General features: G+C 42.1%; 1 protein-coding gene across 1 annotated transcript in view; it reads left to right on the forward strand.

Moving 5' to 3' along the window:
* Positions 1 to 16501, forward strand: part of GPT2 (glutamic--pyruvic transaminase 2) — a 55155-nt gene that overhangs the window by 19888 nt on the left and 18766 nt on the right. Inside the window, exons 5-8 of the mRNA XM_072632132.1 lie at positions 3634 to 3767; positions 8371 to 8614; positions 12713 to 12792; positions 14133 to 14269. Of these exons, the coding sequence (XP_072488233.1) occupies positions 3634 to 3767; positions 8371 to 8614; positions 12713 to 12792; positions 14133 to 14269 (595 nt within the window). The remainder of the gene's footprint in view (positions 1 to 3633; positions 3768 to 8370; positions 8615 to 12712; positions 12793 to 14132; positions 14270 to 16501) is intronic.

Consider the following 16501-nt stretch of genomic DNA (forward strand, 5'->3'; position numbering starts at 1 on the left):
CTGGAGGGAAAGAGGAGTGGGAAGGATGGTCCATGTCTCTCTGTGACCAGATTCTGCCCATTGAAGAATCTCCCTTCTGACCCCAGAACTTTACTTATGGCAGCACAGCCCATTTGCCTCCAGTGATCAGTAAAATGTAAGGGAAGGAAGCATTGTAATGTATCAGAAAGAACACTGGATTTGAGATCAGAGGACTTGGAAAGAAGGAAACGTTTATTAAGTCTTTACTAGATGCCAGTGACTGTGCTAAGCACTGGAGATGTACATAGAAGCAAAAAGAAAAAAATGGGAAAAGACAACACAAAAGGGAACTTAAAAGAAGGGGGAGCGAGGGGGGTGGAGAAGGAATGAAGGTATGGCTTATGTGACTTGGAAGTCTAGAAAGTCAGGAATAGGTATTGAAGCAGAATTAAAGCAGGTTGGCTTGGTCCCTTCATGAAATGGGAGCTCCAGGAACAACTCACTAATGGGAGAACCCCGAAGGCTGGCCTTGCAGAGGGATACTCCGTGATGAGTAGGTGTAGGGGTGTAGGATGTTTGGGGGGAGAAGGCCCCAGATGCTGAGGTAAGTTCTAGGATGAGATAGCAGCAGAGGCATGATTTTGAAGACCAGGAAGTGGGAAACAGGGCCAAAAAGAGAATAAAGGCAGGCTGGCTCAGCTCCTTTACAAAAATAGCTGTTCTAGTTACTGTGTGGCAATGAGCAGCTCACTTCTTTGTGGTCCACAATTTTCTTCCCTTTTAAAATGAGAGGGCCTGGGCCAGCTGATATCTAAAAGTGCCTTTTAGCTCTTCTATTCCATTTTCCTGTTACGTTTTTAACTTGGGCTTATCAGCCTGGAGACTCTTTGATGAAGACAAATGGGAAATTTATTAATGTCTCCAGCTATTGTTAGACAGTTGTCCCTGTACCAGGCACCTCGTGCTGACTGAGCCAGGATTGTTACTTTTCTCTGTTGAGACAAAGGATATATTTTTATGAAGCCCACGTTTTTCATTTCTCTCCAGGAATTACTTTCCTTTTTGGTTTAAAGAACAGGTCATTCTTGTATTTGCTCTTCAGTTGGTCCTTGGCTCAACACCTGTCATTAAAGACATAAAGGCAAGCCAATATAAGTAGCCAGCATGATGTAACAACAGCTAACACTTACATAAGGCTTTAGAGTACACGCAGAAATTGTATAGTCCTCACTTTTGAGTGACACGACAGCCTTGTGATGTAGATCAGTATTCTGCAGGACATCTACAGGATACATAAATATGTGTGTGTACATAGACACACATATACATACATACATGCATACATACATATTTTCCCCCTTTTACATGTTAAAACAATTTTTAATGTTTGTTTCCTTTTAAAGTTTTGAGTTACAAATGCTATCCCTCCTTCCCTTCCTTCACCCCTCCCTGAGATGGTAAGCAATCAGATGTAGGTTATACATATGCAATCTTGTAAAATATTTCCATATTATTCATTTTGTACAAGAGGACTCAAATAAAAGAAGAAGAATGAAAGAAAGTGAAAACCAGCATGCTTCAGTCTGTATTCAGCTGATATCAGTTCTTTCACTGGAGGCGGATAGTATACTTTATCATTAGTCCTTTGGGGTTGTCTTGGATCACTGTATTGTTAAGAATGGCTAAGTCATTCACAGTTCTTCATCAAACAGTATTGCTGGTATTATGTATAATATTTTCCTGGTTCTGTTCCTTTACTCTGCATCAGTTCATGTAAGTCTTTCCAAAGTTTTTCTGAAATCATCCTGTTTGTCATTTTTTACAGCACAATAATTATTTCATTACAGTCATATACCGGAGCTTGTTCAGCCATTTCCTAATTGATGGGCAGCCACCACAAAAAAAAAAAAAACTGCTATAAACATTTTTGTACAAATAGATCCTTCTTTCCCCTCCCCCTGCTGTCTTTTTTTTTTTTTTTGATGTCTTTGGTATGTAGACCTAGCAATGGTATTTCTGCACAAAGTCTCCGTTTTTAAAATGAGGAAATTAATGCTCAGAAATACTCTATGACTTTCTCCTGCTTACATAGCCAGTAAGTACCAGAGAAAGGATTTGAACCCAGACCTCAGAAGTATACCAGTCTTGGACTTCTTTCCATTTTTTTAAGGTGCCACTCCAAAAAAAGCATTGGCCTTAGAATCAGAGGGCCTGAGTTCCAATCCTGGCTGTGGTCCTTATTCCCTTTGTGGTCGGGAGCAAGTTATAGCATCATTGGTTATAGAACTGGAAGGGGTCTGCAGATGATCAAGTCACTTCATTCTCTCTAGGCCTTTTTGTTCTTCCTCATTTTACAAAAGGGGGTAACAGTGCTTCTACCATCTACTTCAGAGAGTGGTGAAGAAAGCTTAAGCCCCCTAGAAATACGTGATGTTGTAAGGTTAATAGAATAAGACATAGGCACTGGACCTGTGATTTCTTTGATCTAGGGAGGGGCTCCCAGTTGGCATACAGTCCTCACTGAGTTCCTTGGATTGGCTCACCCTGGGGGATCAGAGGGGTCTCTTGACTTGCCACAGTTCTACTGCTTATATGTGTCAAAGGATGGACTTGGATCAAGGTGTTCCTGGCTCCAAGGCCAGCTCTCTCTTCATGCTGTTCCGCCTTTTCTATATCATGCTGATAAAGTAATATAATATATTACTCATTGTGTGATAGAGGAACACTTTGGACCACATGAGTACTATCTTTTAATACCATAGAAACTCCTAACATGACTAAGGGCATGTAAGTCCTTTAGAAAAAAGGGTAGAAACCACCTTTCTTGCTCTCCTACAGCTAATAAACAGAACTGAACCAATCAGTCAGTGTCTCCACTGGCCACTTACTACCCGCCAAGCATTGTTCTAGATACTGGGGATTGTAGAAATAAGACAGGACAAAACCTGCCTTTGAGGAGCCTCATGGGTTAGTCTAGGTGATGAGAGTAATACCCATCATGTGAAAAGACTGTCAAAAAATTGTTTTAGCCTGCATCTATGATTTTTTCATTGTGGGGAATTTCCCAGGGGAAGGAGCTCCCTCTCTCAATTTCAGATCTGCAAGTGTACTGCAGTTTATGTTCTTAGAGACTTGCTCCTTCGAGGGTTAGAGTAGTACAGCTGGAGTCAGATGGCAGACTTGAAACTCTGTGCAGGCTGTTTACCAGCCCGTTCAGTTCCTTACATCTGAATTTACAGATTTTGTACCACACCAATCCAACTCCCAGGGGTTAGGCCAAATAAAAGCCTCTCCCCACCCTGGCAGAATGTAAATTCCTTGAGGTGAAGGACTATTTCTGTCTGTCTGCGTAGTAAATGCTTGTTCAATTGGTTAGAAAACAATATGGGGCAATTTATTTTGTCTTTTTATTGCAGGATGTAAACGTGGCAGGTATTATCCCCAAATTTGTAGGTGAAAATATGGAGGCATATAGATTTACCTGGGTTCACTCAGCCAGTTGGGTGGGTGGGGAGGTGGGGAGGAAGGTCAAGACCAGAGCATGAGGCCTTGTCCGCTAAACCGTTGCTTTTTCCATTCAACCACAGAGGTCTAGTTTGTAGCAACCAGACATGCAATGCTTTCAGGGTGGTAGGTGTGCCTGTGTCGTAGCATCTGGTTACTGTCTTGCAGGGTCTTATAGTGCCAGCCAGGGCGTCAACTGCATCCGAGAAGACGTGGCAGCCTACATTGAGAGGAGAGATGGCGGTGTGCCTGCAGACCCAGACAACATTTACCTGACAACTGGAGCTAGCGATGGTATTTCTGTAAGTGCTGGCCTTGTCTCTAACTGTGTCTTGGGAGAAAGGAGGCTGATAGAAAGGAAAAGAAACTATCTACCCACCCACACCTGTCTCAGCAGCCTTAGCAAATGAGAATGGAGTTTGAGGACTTGTTAATTCTTTGAAAGATAGCAAAGTACAGTGAAAAAGAGGACTGGTCTTAGAGTCAGGAATACTTGGGTTCAAACCCTCACTCAGATACTTAATTAGATGTATAACTTGGGGAAGTCCTTTAATTCATTTCTCTGGGCTTCAGTTTCCTTATCTGTAAAACAGGAGTGATAATAGCACTGACCTTACAGAGTTGTAAGGCTTAAATCATCTCATACATCTCAAGAGACTTCTTAGTCCAACTCCCTCATTTTATAAATGAATGAGAAAACTGGATAAGGAGGTAGTAGGTGTGGGATATACTTATTTTCATTTTGCAAACTTTAGAGCACTCCATAAATGTGATTGTGTTCGTCCTTTGTTGCTAGAGAAATGATGACATGACTTGCATGTGACTTTGTTTTGAATGAGGGAGGGCTGTGCAGGTCACCAGCCTCACTTCTCCAGAGCCATCTGAATCCAGTGACCAGATATTCATCAAGATGACTGGAGATGACCCAGGATGCACTGGGAGATCTTGGCCCCTTTAGGCCGAGGTATCTTTAGGTGCTTACTTAGGGTGAGGTAATGCCCATTCATTGAAAAGGCCTGTTTAAGAAGTAGCCAGGGCATGGCCCCTTTATTGAGGCCAAGAAAAAGAAAGACAACAGGCTGGGAGGGAAACAGCAACAGTTACTATTGATCCTGGGTCTTCTCCAGTCATCCTGATGACTATCTGGTCACTGGATTCAGCTAACTCAGGAGTAGTGAGGCTGGTGACCTGCACAGCCCTCCTTCACTCAAAACAAAGTTCAGTGCAAGTCATGTCATCATTTCTCTGATGGCACGGTCTTCTTTGGCAAAGAAGGAGAGACACAGTCCTGTGAGTAGATGAAGCCGCTTGAATGGGGACCCAGGTAGCTCGGTAATGCAGCTCTTCCTCTCCTGCCTGCCTCTCCATCCCCTTCCTTCTCCTCTGCAAAGGATGGTAAATTTGGATGGCCAAAAGATACCCAGTTGACTTGAGTTTTACTGGCTATTGTCCTGTCCTGTGTCTCCCTCCCTTTCCAAAACCTTAAACCTACTGCACTCTGAAGCTGGGATGCCAGTGGGCCCCTGACTAACAGCTCTTCTGGACCCTCCTGGCTTAAGAGTGATTACCAGTAGTAACTTGCTGTTTCCCACCCAGCCTGAGTTTTTTTCTTAGCCTCATTAAAGGGGCCATGCGCTGGCTACTTCTTAAACAGACCTGTTCAGTGAATGGACATTACCTCACCCTAAGTGAGTACCTGAAAAGACCTTGGCCCAAAGGGGCCAAGGTGTCCCACAGCATCCTGGGTCATCTCCAGTCAAATGTAAGTGATTATTACTTAGACAATAAGTAAAAACACATTGGTACAACTTTACTTGCCCTGGACTGAATTTTTTCCTGCTTTATTAATTGCTACCTGTGTGCAACTTTAAAGTTTATACCAGATCCAGGCCCCCAGGGGAGAGAACAGAACCATAAGCCACAGAATGTTAAAGAGGAATGACTTGAAGAGATTATCTAGTCCAAGCAATAAATCAGCAAGCTTTTATTAAGTATATATCTTCTGTGGTCCAGGCACTGGGCTCGTGCTGAGGATAGAAAGACAGAAGTACCCAGCTTTCAAGGAGACTGCCCTAGGTACTTTGTGGCTGTGTGACCCTGGCAAGTCACCTAGTCCTCTCTGGGCCTCATTTTTCTCATCTGAAAAATAAGAGGGCTGCACTTGGCCTCCAGCTCTAGGCTCTTAGTCCTCGAGTATGCTTTTGGTGGTGGTGTTGGACAAGGTAGGCTATGTAGGGGGAAAGTGAAAACAAAAAGAAGAAATGACTCTCCTCTTGTCTAGTTTCTTTTTTGGGAAATGCAGTGAGACACAACTTTCTCTTATGGAGACTGGGCAGTGGGCAGGGTAGAACCCACTCCTTAGCTACTACCCTCACAAAAGAAAAACAGTGTTTAAGACACTATGCCTAACCAGTTCCCATCCTGCTTCCCCAGACTGCCAATGATTCCCCAGACTCATTTGAACCTGAGGATGTTTGGAAACTCCCATCCAAGTTTAACCTACTTTTTATTGTTTCCTCATTTTTAGTCATGACCAAATCTTTGTGAGCCCATTTGGAGTTTTCTAGGCAAAGATACTGGAGTGTTTTGCCATTTCCTTCTCCAGCTCATTTTACAGATGAGAAAACTGAGGTAAACAGGGTTAAGCCCAGGGTCATACAGCTAGTAAGTGTCTGAAGCCAGATTTGAACTCAGGAAGAGGAGTCTTCCCGACTCCAGGATCAGCACTCTCTCCATTGTGCTACCTAGTTACCCTAACCTACTTGGGGATATTTATAAAAAATTATAAAAAAAGATTGTTAGCAAAATTCTCTGGAAGCCCAGAGCCTCCAGCTAAGATTAGAACCTCCTAGCATTTCAGATGGAGGTTCAAGCCTCCATCCTGTTTCATTCTGTATACCTAACTGCCTTGAGCAGTTGGTGGCACAGTCCATAGAGTCATCTTAGAGTCTGGAAGACCTGAGTTCACTTTAACATCAGATACTGACTAGCTGTGCAACCCTGGGCAAGTCGCTTAACCTCTGTCTGACTCCATTTCCTCACCTGTAAAATGGGGACAATAATAATATCAACTTCCCAGGATTGTTGTGAGAATCAGATGAGATCATACTTGATAAGTGTCTGATGCTTAGTAGGCTCTTAGTAAGGACTTGTTTCCTTCCTTCCTTTCCATTGTACCATGGGGAGTGGGATACTCATTAGGTGATGTCCAGAACCCAGGATTTGAAGGGACTTGTCCCAGGAAAGCTGTCCATACCCTTAGAATCCAGCGGTAGAACCTGTTCCCTTTTTCCTGAGGTTTTCCGTGGTTCCTTGTCTTGTTAGTCAGAAAGGGAGGAGGAACACTGGATGTTTGGATTGAAGAGGCTTTCTCTTTCATTTACATAGCTCGACTTTGATCCTTATACTCTCATAAGGAAGGCTGGCAATATTATTTCCCCCATTTAGACAGATGATTAAACTGATGACCAGAGAGGTCACATCACTTGCCATGGGTCACAGAGCAGGTAGGTGTGTGACAGAACCAGGGCCTAGAATCCAGATTTCCTCAAATTCTCTTAAATGTTTTAGAGAGGGAGGCCTAGAGAGACTTTCCAGTGATGACAAAGCAAGTGTGTACCCACACCGAAACAAGAACCCCTGGCTCCTGATTTGGGCTTATTTTATTTTTTAACTCTGTGCTGTCAGGAGTACCCTGTTTCATTCTGGAAGCTGTTTTGAGTAGGCAGGGACAAGGAAGACAGCTGTCTACAGTCACGCTGTGCCACACATGGCCCTTTGATTAATTGTGTTCACAGTTGATTTTTTAACAGTTCCAACTCTGCACAGCCAGTGCAGGAAGGAACAAAAAAGAACACAGGCCTGTGTTTGGAGTAGGAGGATGTTCCACTAGGAATGTGGTTTTGGCTCGTTAACTGAATGAATTATCTACCCCCTGGAAGACCCTGAATTAGGGATTTTTCTCCCACATGGTTTCAGCATGTGTCTTACACCCACAGTGGCCCCATTGCTCTCAAGTTGGAAAACAGGGATTATAGCTCCCTCTGGCGGATTAGGATGGTATTGCTGTGGAGTTTTGGGGAGGGGGTTGTCTTATCTATTTAAGAGTATAAGGTTTTAAGTGGGAATGAACCTTAGAGATTATCCAGTTGTATCCTGTCCCCTCTCATTTTATAGATGGGGACAGAGAGGTGAAGTAATTTATTTGAACTCCTACCGGTAGCAAATAGCAAAGGTGGGACCTGGATCCAAGTCCTGCAGAACCACAGAGTTGGAAGGGACCTAAAAGGCTATCTGGGCCCACGTTTCACTCATAATGAATCCCCTTCCACGACATAGCTAGCAGAGCTAGCAATACACACTTCCACTGAGGGGTATCCTTCTATATCCTTAGACAGTTAGTTCCTGATAGAAGCAGGTAAGGGGGTGCAGAGAGAGGAAAGAGTGCTAGATTTAGGAGAACAACTTCAAATTCAGTTTCACAATCAAATGGAATAATGTAGGTAATATATTTTGTAAGCCTTAAAGCACTTTATAAATGCTATTGCTACTAATAGGAAGTCTTTATTTCTACATGGACTGAATGTGCCACTTTTGCTCTGAAGCCAAGGCTTTTTTTTCATTTGTCTTTTTCTTGGCTTCTGAAAGGGAAAAGGTCAACCCAAGCCCTAAGGGTTTCCTGGATGGGGTTGAATTAGATGATTTTCAAAGACCCTATTACCTCAAATAGTCTGTGAGCTGTGTGCAGTCCTAGGGATTGTATTGGGAGTGTTAGAGGTTTCTTTCACAACCAGAACAAAATTATAGTTTGGTTGATTGGCCTAAGTTTGTGAAAGGTAACCAGGAGTGGGTGAATGATGAAAAAAGACTCTTAATTCAACTCCCCCCTCACTTTTCCCCTTGTAGACAATTCTAAAGATTCTGGTGTCTGGCGGAGGAAAGTCCCGAACTGGAGTGTTGATCCCCATACCCCAGTATCCCCTGTACTCAGCTGTCATTTCGGAGTTGGATGCCATCCAGGTGAACTATTACCTGGATGAAGAAAATTGCTGGGCTCTGGATGTAAATGAGCTCCGACGGGCAGTGACTGAAGCCAAGGAGTACTGTAACCCCAAAGTCCTCTGCATCATCAACCCTGGAAACCCTACAGGTAAATGGCATTGAAAAAATAACCCAGACAACTGATTTTCAGCTTAGTTCAAAGCATAACTTTACTTCTTATGACTATAATGGAGCAAGTATTCAATTCAGTCTAAGTTCTATGTGAGGTTAAACATTTTTATTCTCTTTGAGGGAAGGGGAAAATCAAACTGAGTGTCTCAGGATTAATGGAGGTGAACAAAGTAGATAACGGAGGGGTATAAAGTAGAGTCACCAGGGCCCAGCAGCCATGGACAGCAAGTTTCATGTGGAGGTAGCAGTTTCCCAGAAGAAAGGATTTTCTCATGGTAGTATTTAATTCACTAATAGTCCTTTGCTGTGCTGCTTGATCTAAAACAACTCCAAAAGAGTCATGATGGAAAATGCTGTCTACATCCAGAAAAAGAACTGTGGAGTCTGAATGCAGATTGAAGCAGACTATTTGCTATCTCTCTCTCTCTCTTTTTTTGCTTTCTTCTTTCTCCTGGTTCTTCCCATTGTTCTGATTCTTACTTACAACATGACTAATGTGAAAATATGTTTAATATGAATGTATATGTAGAGCCTATATCAGATTACACCCTGTCTTAGGGAAGGGGAGAAAAATTAGAACTCAAAATATTATAGAAGTGAATAGTGAAAACTAAAAATAAATAAAATAATGTTTGACTTGGATAATAATTATAATAACTTGCAGTCTAGAAAGGCAGTATGATGTTGTGACTCATGTAGAGAGCTATTCTCAGAGTCAAGATGACCTGGCTTCAAGTCTTATCTGAAACATACGAGCTCTGTGCAAGTCCACAGCCTCTCAGGGGCCCAAGCAACTCTCCAAGCCTCTAAGTTCAACTTCAATGAAGTTCTAATCTTCATCGGTGGAGGAGATTTTCTCCCACAAATGAAACCATAAGTCTCTGACCCCCAAAACGTTTATATGTCATTTTATAGTTTATAAAGTAATTTTTAAAATGCAATTCATACTTTTTTTTTTTTTGCTGTGCATGAGGTTAATAACAGCTAAGTATTAGATACTATCTATTACCTTTGCTGCCTCTCACAGCAAACTGTGAGCAAACTAAGATTCAGAGAGTCTCTATCTTTTCCAGAACCATATAACTAAGGAGAATTGGGTTTTAAATCCAGGTACCCTGACTCCAAGTCCACTGCCTGACCTTGTGAGCTAGGCAGTCCAAATATTATTTCCATTTTACTGATGAGGAATCTGTGATACAGAGAGATTAAGTGATTTTTAAAAATCCATCCTGACTTAAAATGCCCATTTCTAGAGCTCTTTATAGTTTACTGAAAGCCTTTGCCTCAAATAAGCCTCTGTGATATATAGTATAAATGTTGGATTCATTTTGCAGGTGAAGACTCTAAAAACAATTTTTTTTTAACATTTATTAGGCTTTTACTATGTGCCAGGCACTGTGCTAAGCTTCGAGGATACAAGAAGAAGCAAAAACCAACCCCTATTCTCAAGGAGCTTGTAATCTAATGGGAGATAGATAGATATGTAGATATGTGTGTATGTGTATATATGTGTATGTATGTATATACATATATATAAAGCAACCTATATATAGGATAACTAGAAAGTAATTAACAGAAGGAAAGCACTGGAATTAAGAGGGGTTGGGAAAGACTTCCTATACAAGGTAGGAAGTTAGCTGGGACTTAAAATTTGGCCAAGGCCAAATGACTTCTCCAGGTCAGATAGACAGTTAGTACATGTTGGAACCAGCAGGGAGATGCCATTTTTTGATGAGGCTTCTGGGTATCCATTAAATCGCTATGTCCAAATCAATAGAGATGTTTTTCAGCGCAAGGTGGTGGTTTTGCCCGCCTCTACAAATGGGTAACTGATTGGAAGCAGTTTAAGCAAAAACTTATCTATTAAGGCATAATCGAATTGGCTGTTCAAGAGAGTTACATACTTTTCCTACCATTTTCAAATGCTTACTTGTTTTTTATGATCCGGTATTCACAGTGGAGGTATGTGTCCCCTCCTTGGCCCAGAACCTAGGATGTGTTTCGAGATCTGAATAAGAAATGTCATGTGGCATTTGTCTCTTTTCCAAAGAGGTGGGGGACTACAGGTGTAGAATGTTGCATAACCAGTCTGATGTGTTTGCTGTGTTGGTGGGTTTTGCATAACTCTTTTCCTTCCTCAATTTTACAAGACTGTTTAATTGTATGGGTGAGAGGAGGTGGAAGAGGACTTGCCATTTGGAAAAAAATCACATTTTTCATGGATTGAAAAGCAACATAAATGGTATATATTTTTCTTTTGTTGTTGTTTTTTAACAACAGTTTGTACACGACACTGCCTGTATCTGTTCTGGCTTCTAGCTTCACATTCCTTTTACTCAGCCTGAAAAATCCATTAATGATCACTGTTCCCTTTCTCTTTGGAGATAGAATGTGCAGCAACTGAAATGTGTCTGAGTTCATTCTGGAATCTTTTCTCAGGGGCAGAAATTGTTGCTCCGCCCAGGTGAAAGGAACATTTGAATTCCTAATGGATGCAGCTATTTTGTCATTCTAAAGTTTTTAGTTTTGGTGTTTTTCTTTTTGGTGGGGTTTTGTTTTGTCACTACAGTCTGTTAAAGTAAAACTGAACGGTTGTTACAATTAACTTCTGTTTCATTTTGGTTTCATTTACATTATGGTCTTTTTGGTTTTTGTTCTTTCTCCCTGAATCAGTCCATACTAGTAAGGAATTCAGAGAAGCACAGGAAGACGTTGGACATTTATTGTGACGCAATAAATCCCCGTCTTTCATATACCACATTTTATTCAGTCACTTTTCTATTGATGGACACCCCTCTGGTTTCCAATTCTTTGCTCCCACAAAAAACTGTGATGCATTTGACTTACTTGATTTACTTGGGAAAATACTTTTCCTATCCATAGCTACCTGAAAAGGGGAAAAGATCACTTGAGTTTGTAAAGAGAGTCTGGGAATAGTAATAATAATACCTGATATTTGCAAAACTCTTACTATGTGCCAAGTACTGTGTTAAGCACTTGACAAGTATTTGGTTTTTATTTATTTTATTATTATCATCCTCCCCATTTTGCAGTTGAGGAAACTGAGACAGGTTCACTGTAGAAAGGGATTGTTCACTTAGTTTACATTTAAAATTAAGATCACCTGTCATTTAGGAGGAAGGATGTGCTGGCCATATGTTCTTGTGGCTTTTTTTCCTTTAAATGGTGACCCCAAACAAGACCTTTGTATGCCCTTAAGCAAGCCTCAAAAACTATGCCCCTTAAAACTTAGGGAAGTGATAGTTGAAAACTGAAAACAAATGAATTATTAAAAAAACTTATGCCCCCCTGTCTGTTGTGGCCCAGTAAGGGTTCTGATTCTTCATAGCAACCCAAACAACTTGAATTGCCACAAAATAAATATTGATGGGTTGTGGAAAGCCGGGGCTTTTCAAACCTTAAAAAGGTATACCTGATAAATAGCCTAGGTCTAACGTGCTAAGTCTAATCATGAAAGGCAAACAAAACACCGATGTGACTTTTAAGCACCTTCTTTTAGAGTTGGAACACCCTCCTGTGGTAATACTATAGGCAGATTAGGGTATGAATAAGGACTTAAAATCTTCAGAAGAGACTCCTGGATTGAAACCCAAACTCATAGTGATCAGGGGGCTGTAATGATTTGTTCCTGATTATGGGTTGGTTTGTGGTTGTCTAGGAATAAGAGAATCCATATGACTTGGTCAGGCTTGACAAGAAGATAGCTAAGTTAATTGATTCATTTCCCTTCATTTTTGCTCCTCCTACATTTTGTGACATTTCTCCCTGTTCCACAAAAGTACATGACAATCTGACTAGTCATTTACTCATCCCTGTCTGCTGTGGGGAGCTGTGCACGAGCAGGTTAAGAAAGGGTGCCTTTAGAGGTCCCCAAGGCATATCATCTAAGGCAGCCCATGCTGACTCTGGCATGGTAGTGACAGGAGAGAGAAGGGTAGATCCTGGACATTGTTGGAACTGGAAAAGTGGGCGGGAAGCTGGGCCTGGCGCCAGTTTAAACAAATTTAAATTGACTTTTGGTTTTGTTTTCTTTTACTGGGTGGGGTCTTTCCAGGTCAAGTCCAGAGCAGAAAATGCATTGAAGAAGTGATTCACTTTGCTTGGGAAGAGAAACTCTTCCTCTTGGCTGATGAGGTAAGAGGAGCCTGTACGCTCAGCCTGGTCCTGGGTGTGAAGCCATGTAAATAATTATATGGGTACAGCGCTCTCCAGCTTTCAGAATATCCTCCCTCCATTATGTGTTACCATTATGACACCCTTTTGAAATAGGGAGGGCAAAGACTTACCCCATTTCACAGATAAGGAAACTGAGGCTCAGAACTCACATTTCTGCTACCACTTTTATGGCTCTGAAAGTCCTTTCCTCACAGCCACCCTGTGATAGGGCTGTCCATGGTTATAGATATAACGTTACAAGGGTTTCTGGCCCAAATTTAAGTTAAGTGGTTTGGAAGAGTCACAGCCAGAATTGGAAGCCCTGTCTCCTGACCACCAACTTTAGATGTCTTTTCAGGACACCATATTACCTCTTAGAAACTTAATGAATTGCTAGGTTGGATAAAGGGGTAAAGAAACCTGAGCTGTGGTTTTGCCGTTGTGTTCCCAAAGCCCCTTGCATACCTAGAGAAATAGACATTTCAAGTCTTCTTCCCTTCCCCCTAGGTTTTTCTGTTTAACCTCTAGAAGTACTTCTGTTAGCTAAGCCTGCCCTTTGGCCAAGAAAGCCTTCATGGTTGGTTTGTAAACATTAGATTTGGTTATTCCACTCAAGCTCTCTATGTTGTGTGTCTTTATGACATTTGGATTGTGGCCCCTTCAGGACTGGGTGTGGATGTTGAGTGGGTATCATCAGTCTGTTATTATGATGGTCTCCTACCTCAGGAATGCTGTCCCAGCCTACCTTACCATGACACAGCCTCCACGGAGCTCCATGGTGCCACCTTGAGCAAGCCCTTAATTTTGCCAGGATTCAGGTTTCTTATCTGTAAAATGAATGAGTTGAACTGGATGGTCCCTGAAGTCCCTTTCAGCTCCAGAGCTATGATCCTGTGGTGTTTCCAACTTCAGACATTTTGTTTTATTTTTTTCAGTTAATAAACGTCTAACTTTTCCTCACCCTGCCCCCCACTCTCTTCCGTCTCCCTTTGAAAATGAAAGAAAAACAAAACCCTTATAACAAATATGCATAACTAACCAAAACAGATTCCCTAGAATTTGTGTCCAAAAGACTGTATCCAGAAGACATACCTCATTCCATGCCCTGATTCCATCAGCTCTGTCAGGAGGATGGGCGACATGTTTTATCATGAGTCAGCTTGAATCATGGTTCCAGTTGACCAGAGTTCGTAAATCTTTCAGCAGTTGTTTGTCTTTAGAGTTTTATTGTTATTGTATATAAGTTGTTCTACTTCTCATTTTAATCTATATGAGTTGATACGTAGACTTACTTTGCTACTCCTTGGTTGATTACTCAGGTGTACCAGGACAACGTATATCCCAAGGATTGCCAATTTCATTCCTTCAAGAAAGTTCTCTATGAGATGGGACCAGAGTACTCAAGCAACGTGGAACTTGCATCCTTCCACTCCACCTCCAAAGGCTACATGGGCGAGTATGTCAGCATTGACTCTTTTGCTGTTTATTCAGGGATGTGGAGAAACTTTTTTTCATATGTACTATCTAGGGTTGATCCATTTGAGCACAAAACAACTCAACTAATCTTGTGCTCCTGATAATTCAGAAAGCTGTATTTGCTTTACAGATCTGTGATTCCATCAATGTGAAACTTCCTTCCATTCATGCACACTGCAGTACCTCATAGCTTAATACATAGTCTTCCAGAGCTTTTGCGACCTCATAATGAGCCTTCCCAAACTTAGGAACTCAGTTCATCACTAATCTGGTATTCAGAGTGTTTCCTGTTTGGCAGTAGATACCAGGGCAGCTAGGTGGTACAGTGGATAGTTTGCCAGACCTGGAGTCAGGAAGACTTATCCTCCAGAGTTCAAATCTGGTCTCAGACACTTACTAGCTAGGTGATCCTTACTAGCTAAGTCCCTTAATGCTGTGATGTGCCTCAGTTTCCTCATTTATAAAGTGAAATGGAGAAGGAAGAGGCAAGCCATTCCAGTATCTGCCAAGAAAACACCAAATGGGGTCACCAAGAGTTAAAACCAACTGAAATGACTGAATGGTAACAAAAAGTAGATACGAATGCTTACTCTCTGTAACAGCCATGGAGAATCCAAAATCCCCTCCACAATTTTGTGAGCCATCAAAAGAGAATTTTAGTGAAGTTTTTTCCCTTCATTAATGAGTGATTGAATGAATGAAAAAGCATTTATTAAATGCTTACTATATGCCTGGTTCTATTCTAAGCCCTTGAGATGCAAATGTAAAAAAACAAGACAATTCATGCCCTCAAGGTGCTTATATTCTAACGAAGGAAGAGGGAGTAGTAGCAAGGAGAGATATTTTGGACTGGGAAATGATGAGAACAGTGAGTGAGGTTATGGAAAACTGCTTGACATACTTTTTAGGAATGATGGTATTGATTTGATTACTGTTCCCAGAGCAAGAAGTATAAAGCAGGAGGAGAGATAGGTGTGTGTATGGCACCATGGCAGGAAGAGGGCCCGAGGGCGTCATGGAAGGCCTGTGGGCACCTAGGTAGGACAAAGCCATCAGGAGTATAGGGCCCTACGGGGGGGGGGGGGGGGGGGGGGGGGGGGGAGTTACAGTGCCTTGTATTACCTCTTAAAGTTATGGATATAAGAGAAAAAAATACATGTATATGAGGATAAAATTCCATCCTGTTAGAACTGAGGGATAGCTTTAGTAGGTTCTGGAGGCTAGACCTGCCCATGTGAGTGGAACACATAAGTGAGAAACTGCCTAGTCTTGGGAGATATGAGGATCTCTTGGCTGGTGAGCACTAGGCCTCAGAGAGATTTAATGGTAGCATCTTGTCACAGGCAATAGACAAATTCAACTAAAGAGTTATTAAGTACTTGCTCTATGCAAGACACAGTAGACAAAGGCCCAAGCAGGTTGAGTTGACATGAGTTCTGGCAGGCCATAGCGAGAATCCAAGAAAGAGACTGGAGAATGGAGCTAAGACCTAGGTCCTGGAAGGATCAGTTTATAGAGCAGGGACTCCAGACATGGGAATGGGGGACCCAGTTACTTTAAATTTGGGGGTCCAGGATCAGGCAGGACCCAGTAGCACAGATGATGATCCTAAGAACAATGAGCCGGGGGGCCAAGAATCCTCTTGTGTCTTTGCTGAAGGACTCAACTTTCCCAAGACAAGGTAGAAGCTGCAGGTGACCCTTTAATGCCATTAGCTGTGGAAACTACAGGATAGCCATGTCGAGGGTTGTTCTGTGTTAACTCTTAAAAGTCAGTTGGGCTGAATGGGATTGCATATTGGAGAAGTCCTACACAGAAACTGTCATGTCTGGAGTTCCGGTACAGTTAAGCCACACTTCAAAGAAACTAGGCCATGGAAAGGAAGACCCAGATCCATGGAAGTCGTGAATCTTTTTGGCCAGTGGTACTTCTGACTGCCTGACTATTTCTGGAGTGTAGGCACTAGATAGAGGAGGGGTTGAAGAAAGTAAGAGTGTTGAGCTTTGGAGAAGACAGAGTTTAGGTAGGACAAGCTGGCAGAAAGCTTTAGATATGTTCCGCTTGACTCTGGAGGACAGAACAGAGAGCAATGGTGGAATGCCGAAGAGAGGCAGGCTTGGATTCCATTGAAAGGAAAACTTCCCAGCAGAGTTTTCCAAAGATGGAGAAGGACGTCCTGTCAGGTTTGACAGAGGCTGCATGGCCAGTTGTC

Source organism: Notamacropus eugenii, chromosome 1 (assembly GCF_028372415.1).
Source record: "Notamacropus eugenii isolate mMacEug1 chromosome 1, mMacEug1.pri_v2, whole genome shotgun sequence".
Lineage (NCBI taxonomy): Eukaryota > Metazoa > Chordata > Mammalia > Diprotodontia > Macropodidae > Notamacropus > Notamacropus eugenii.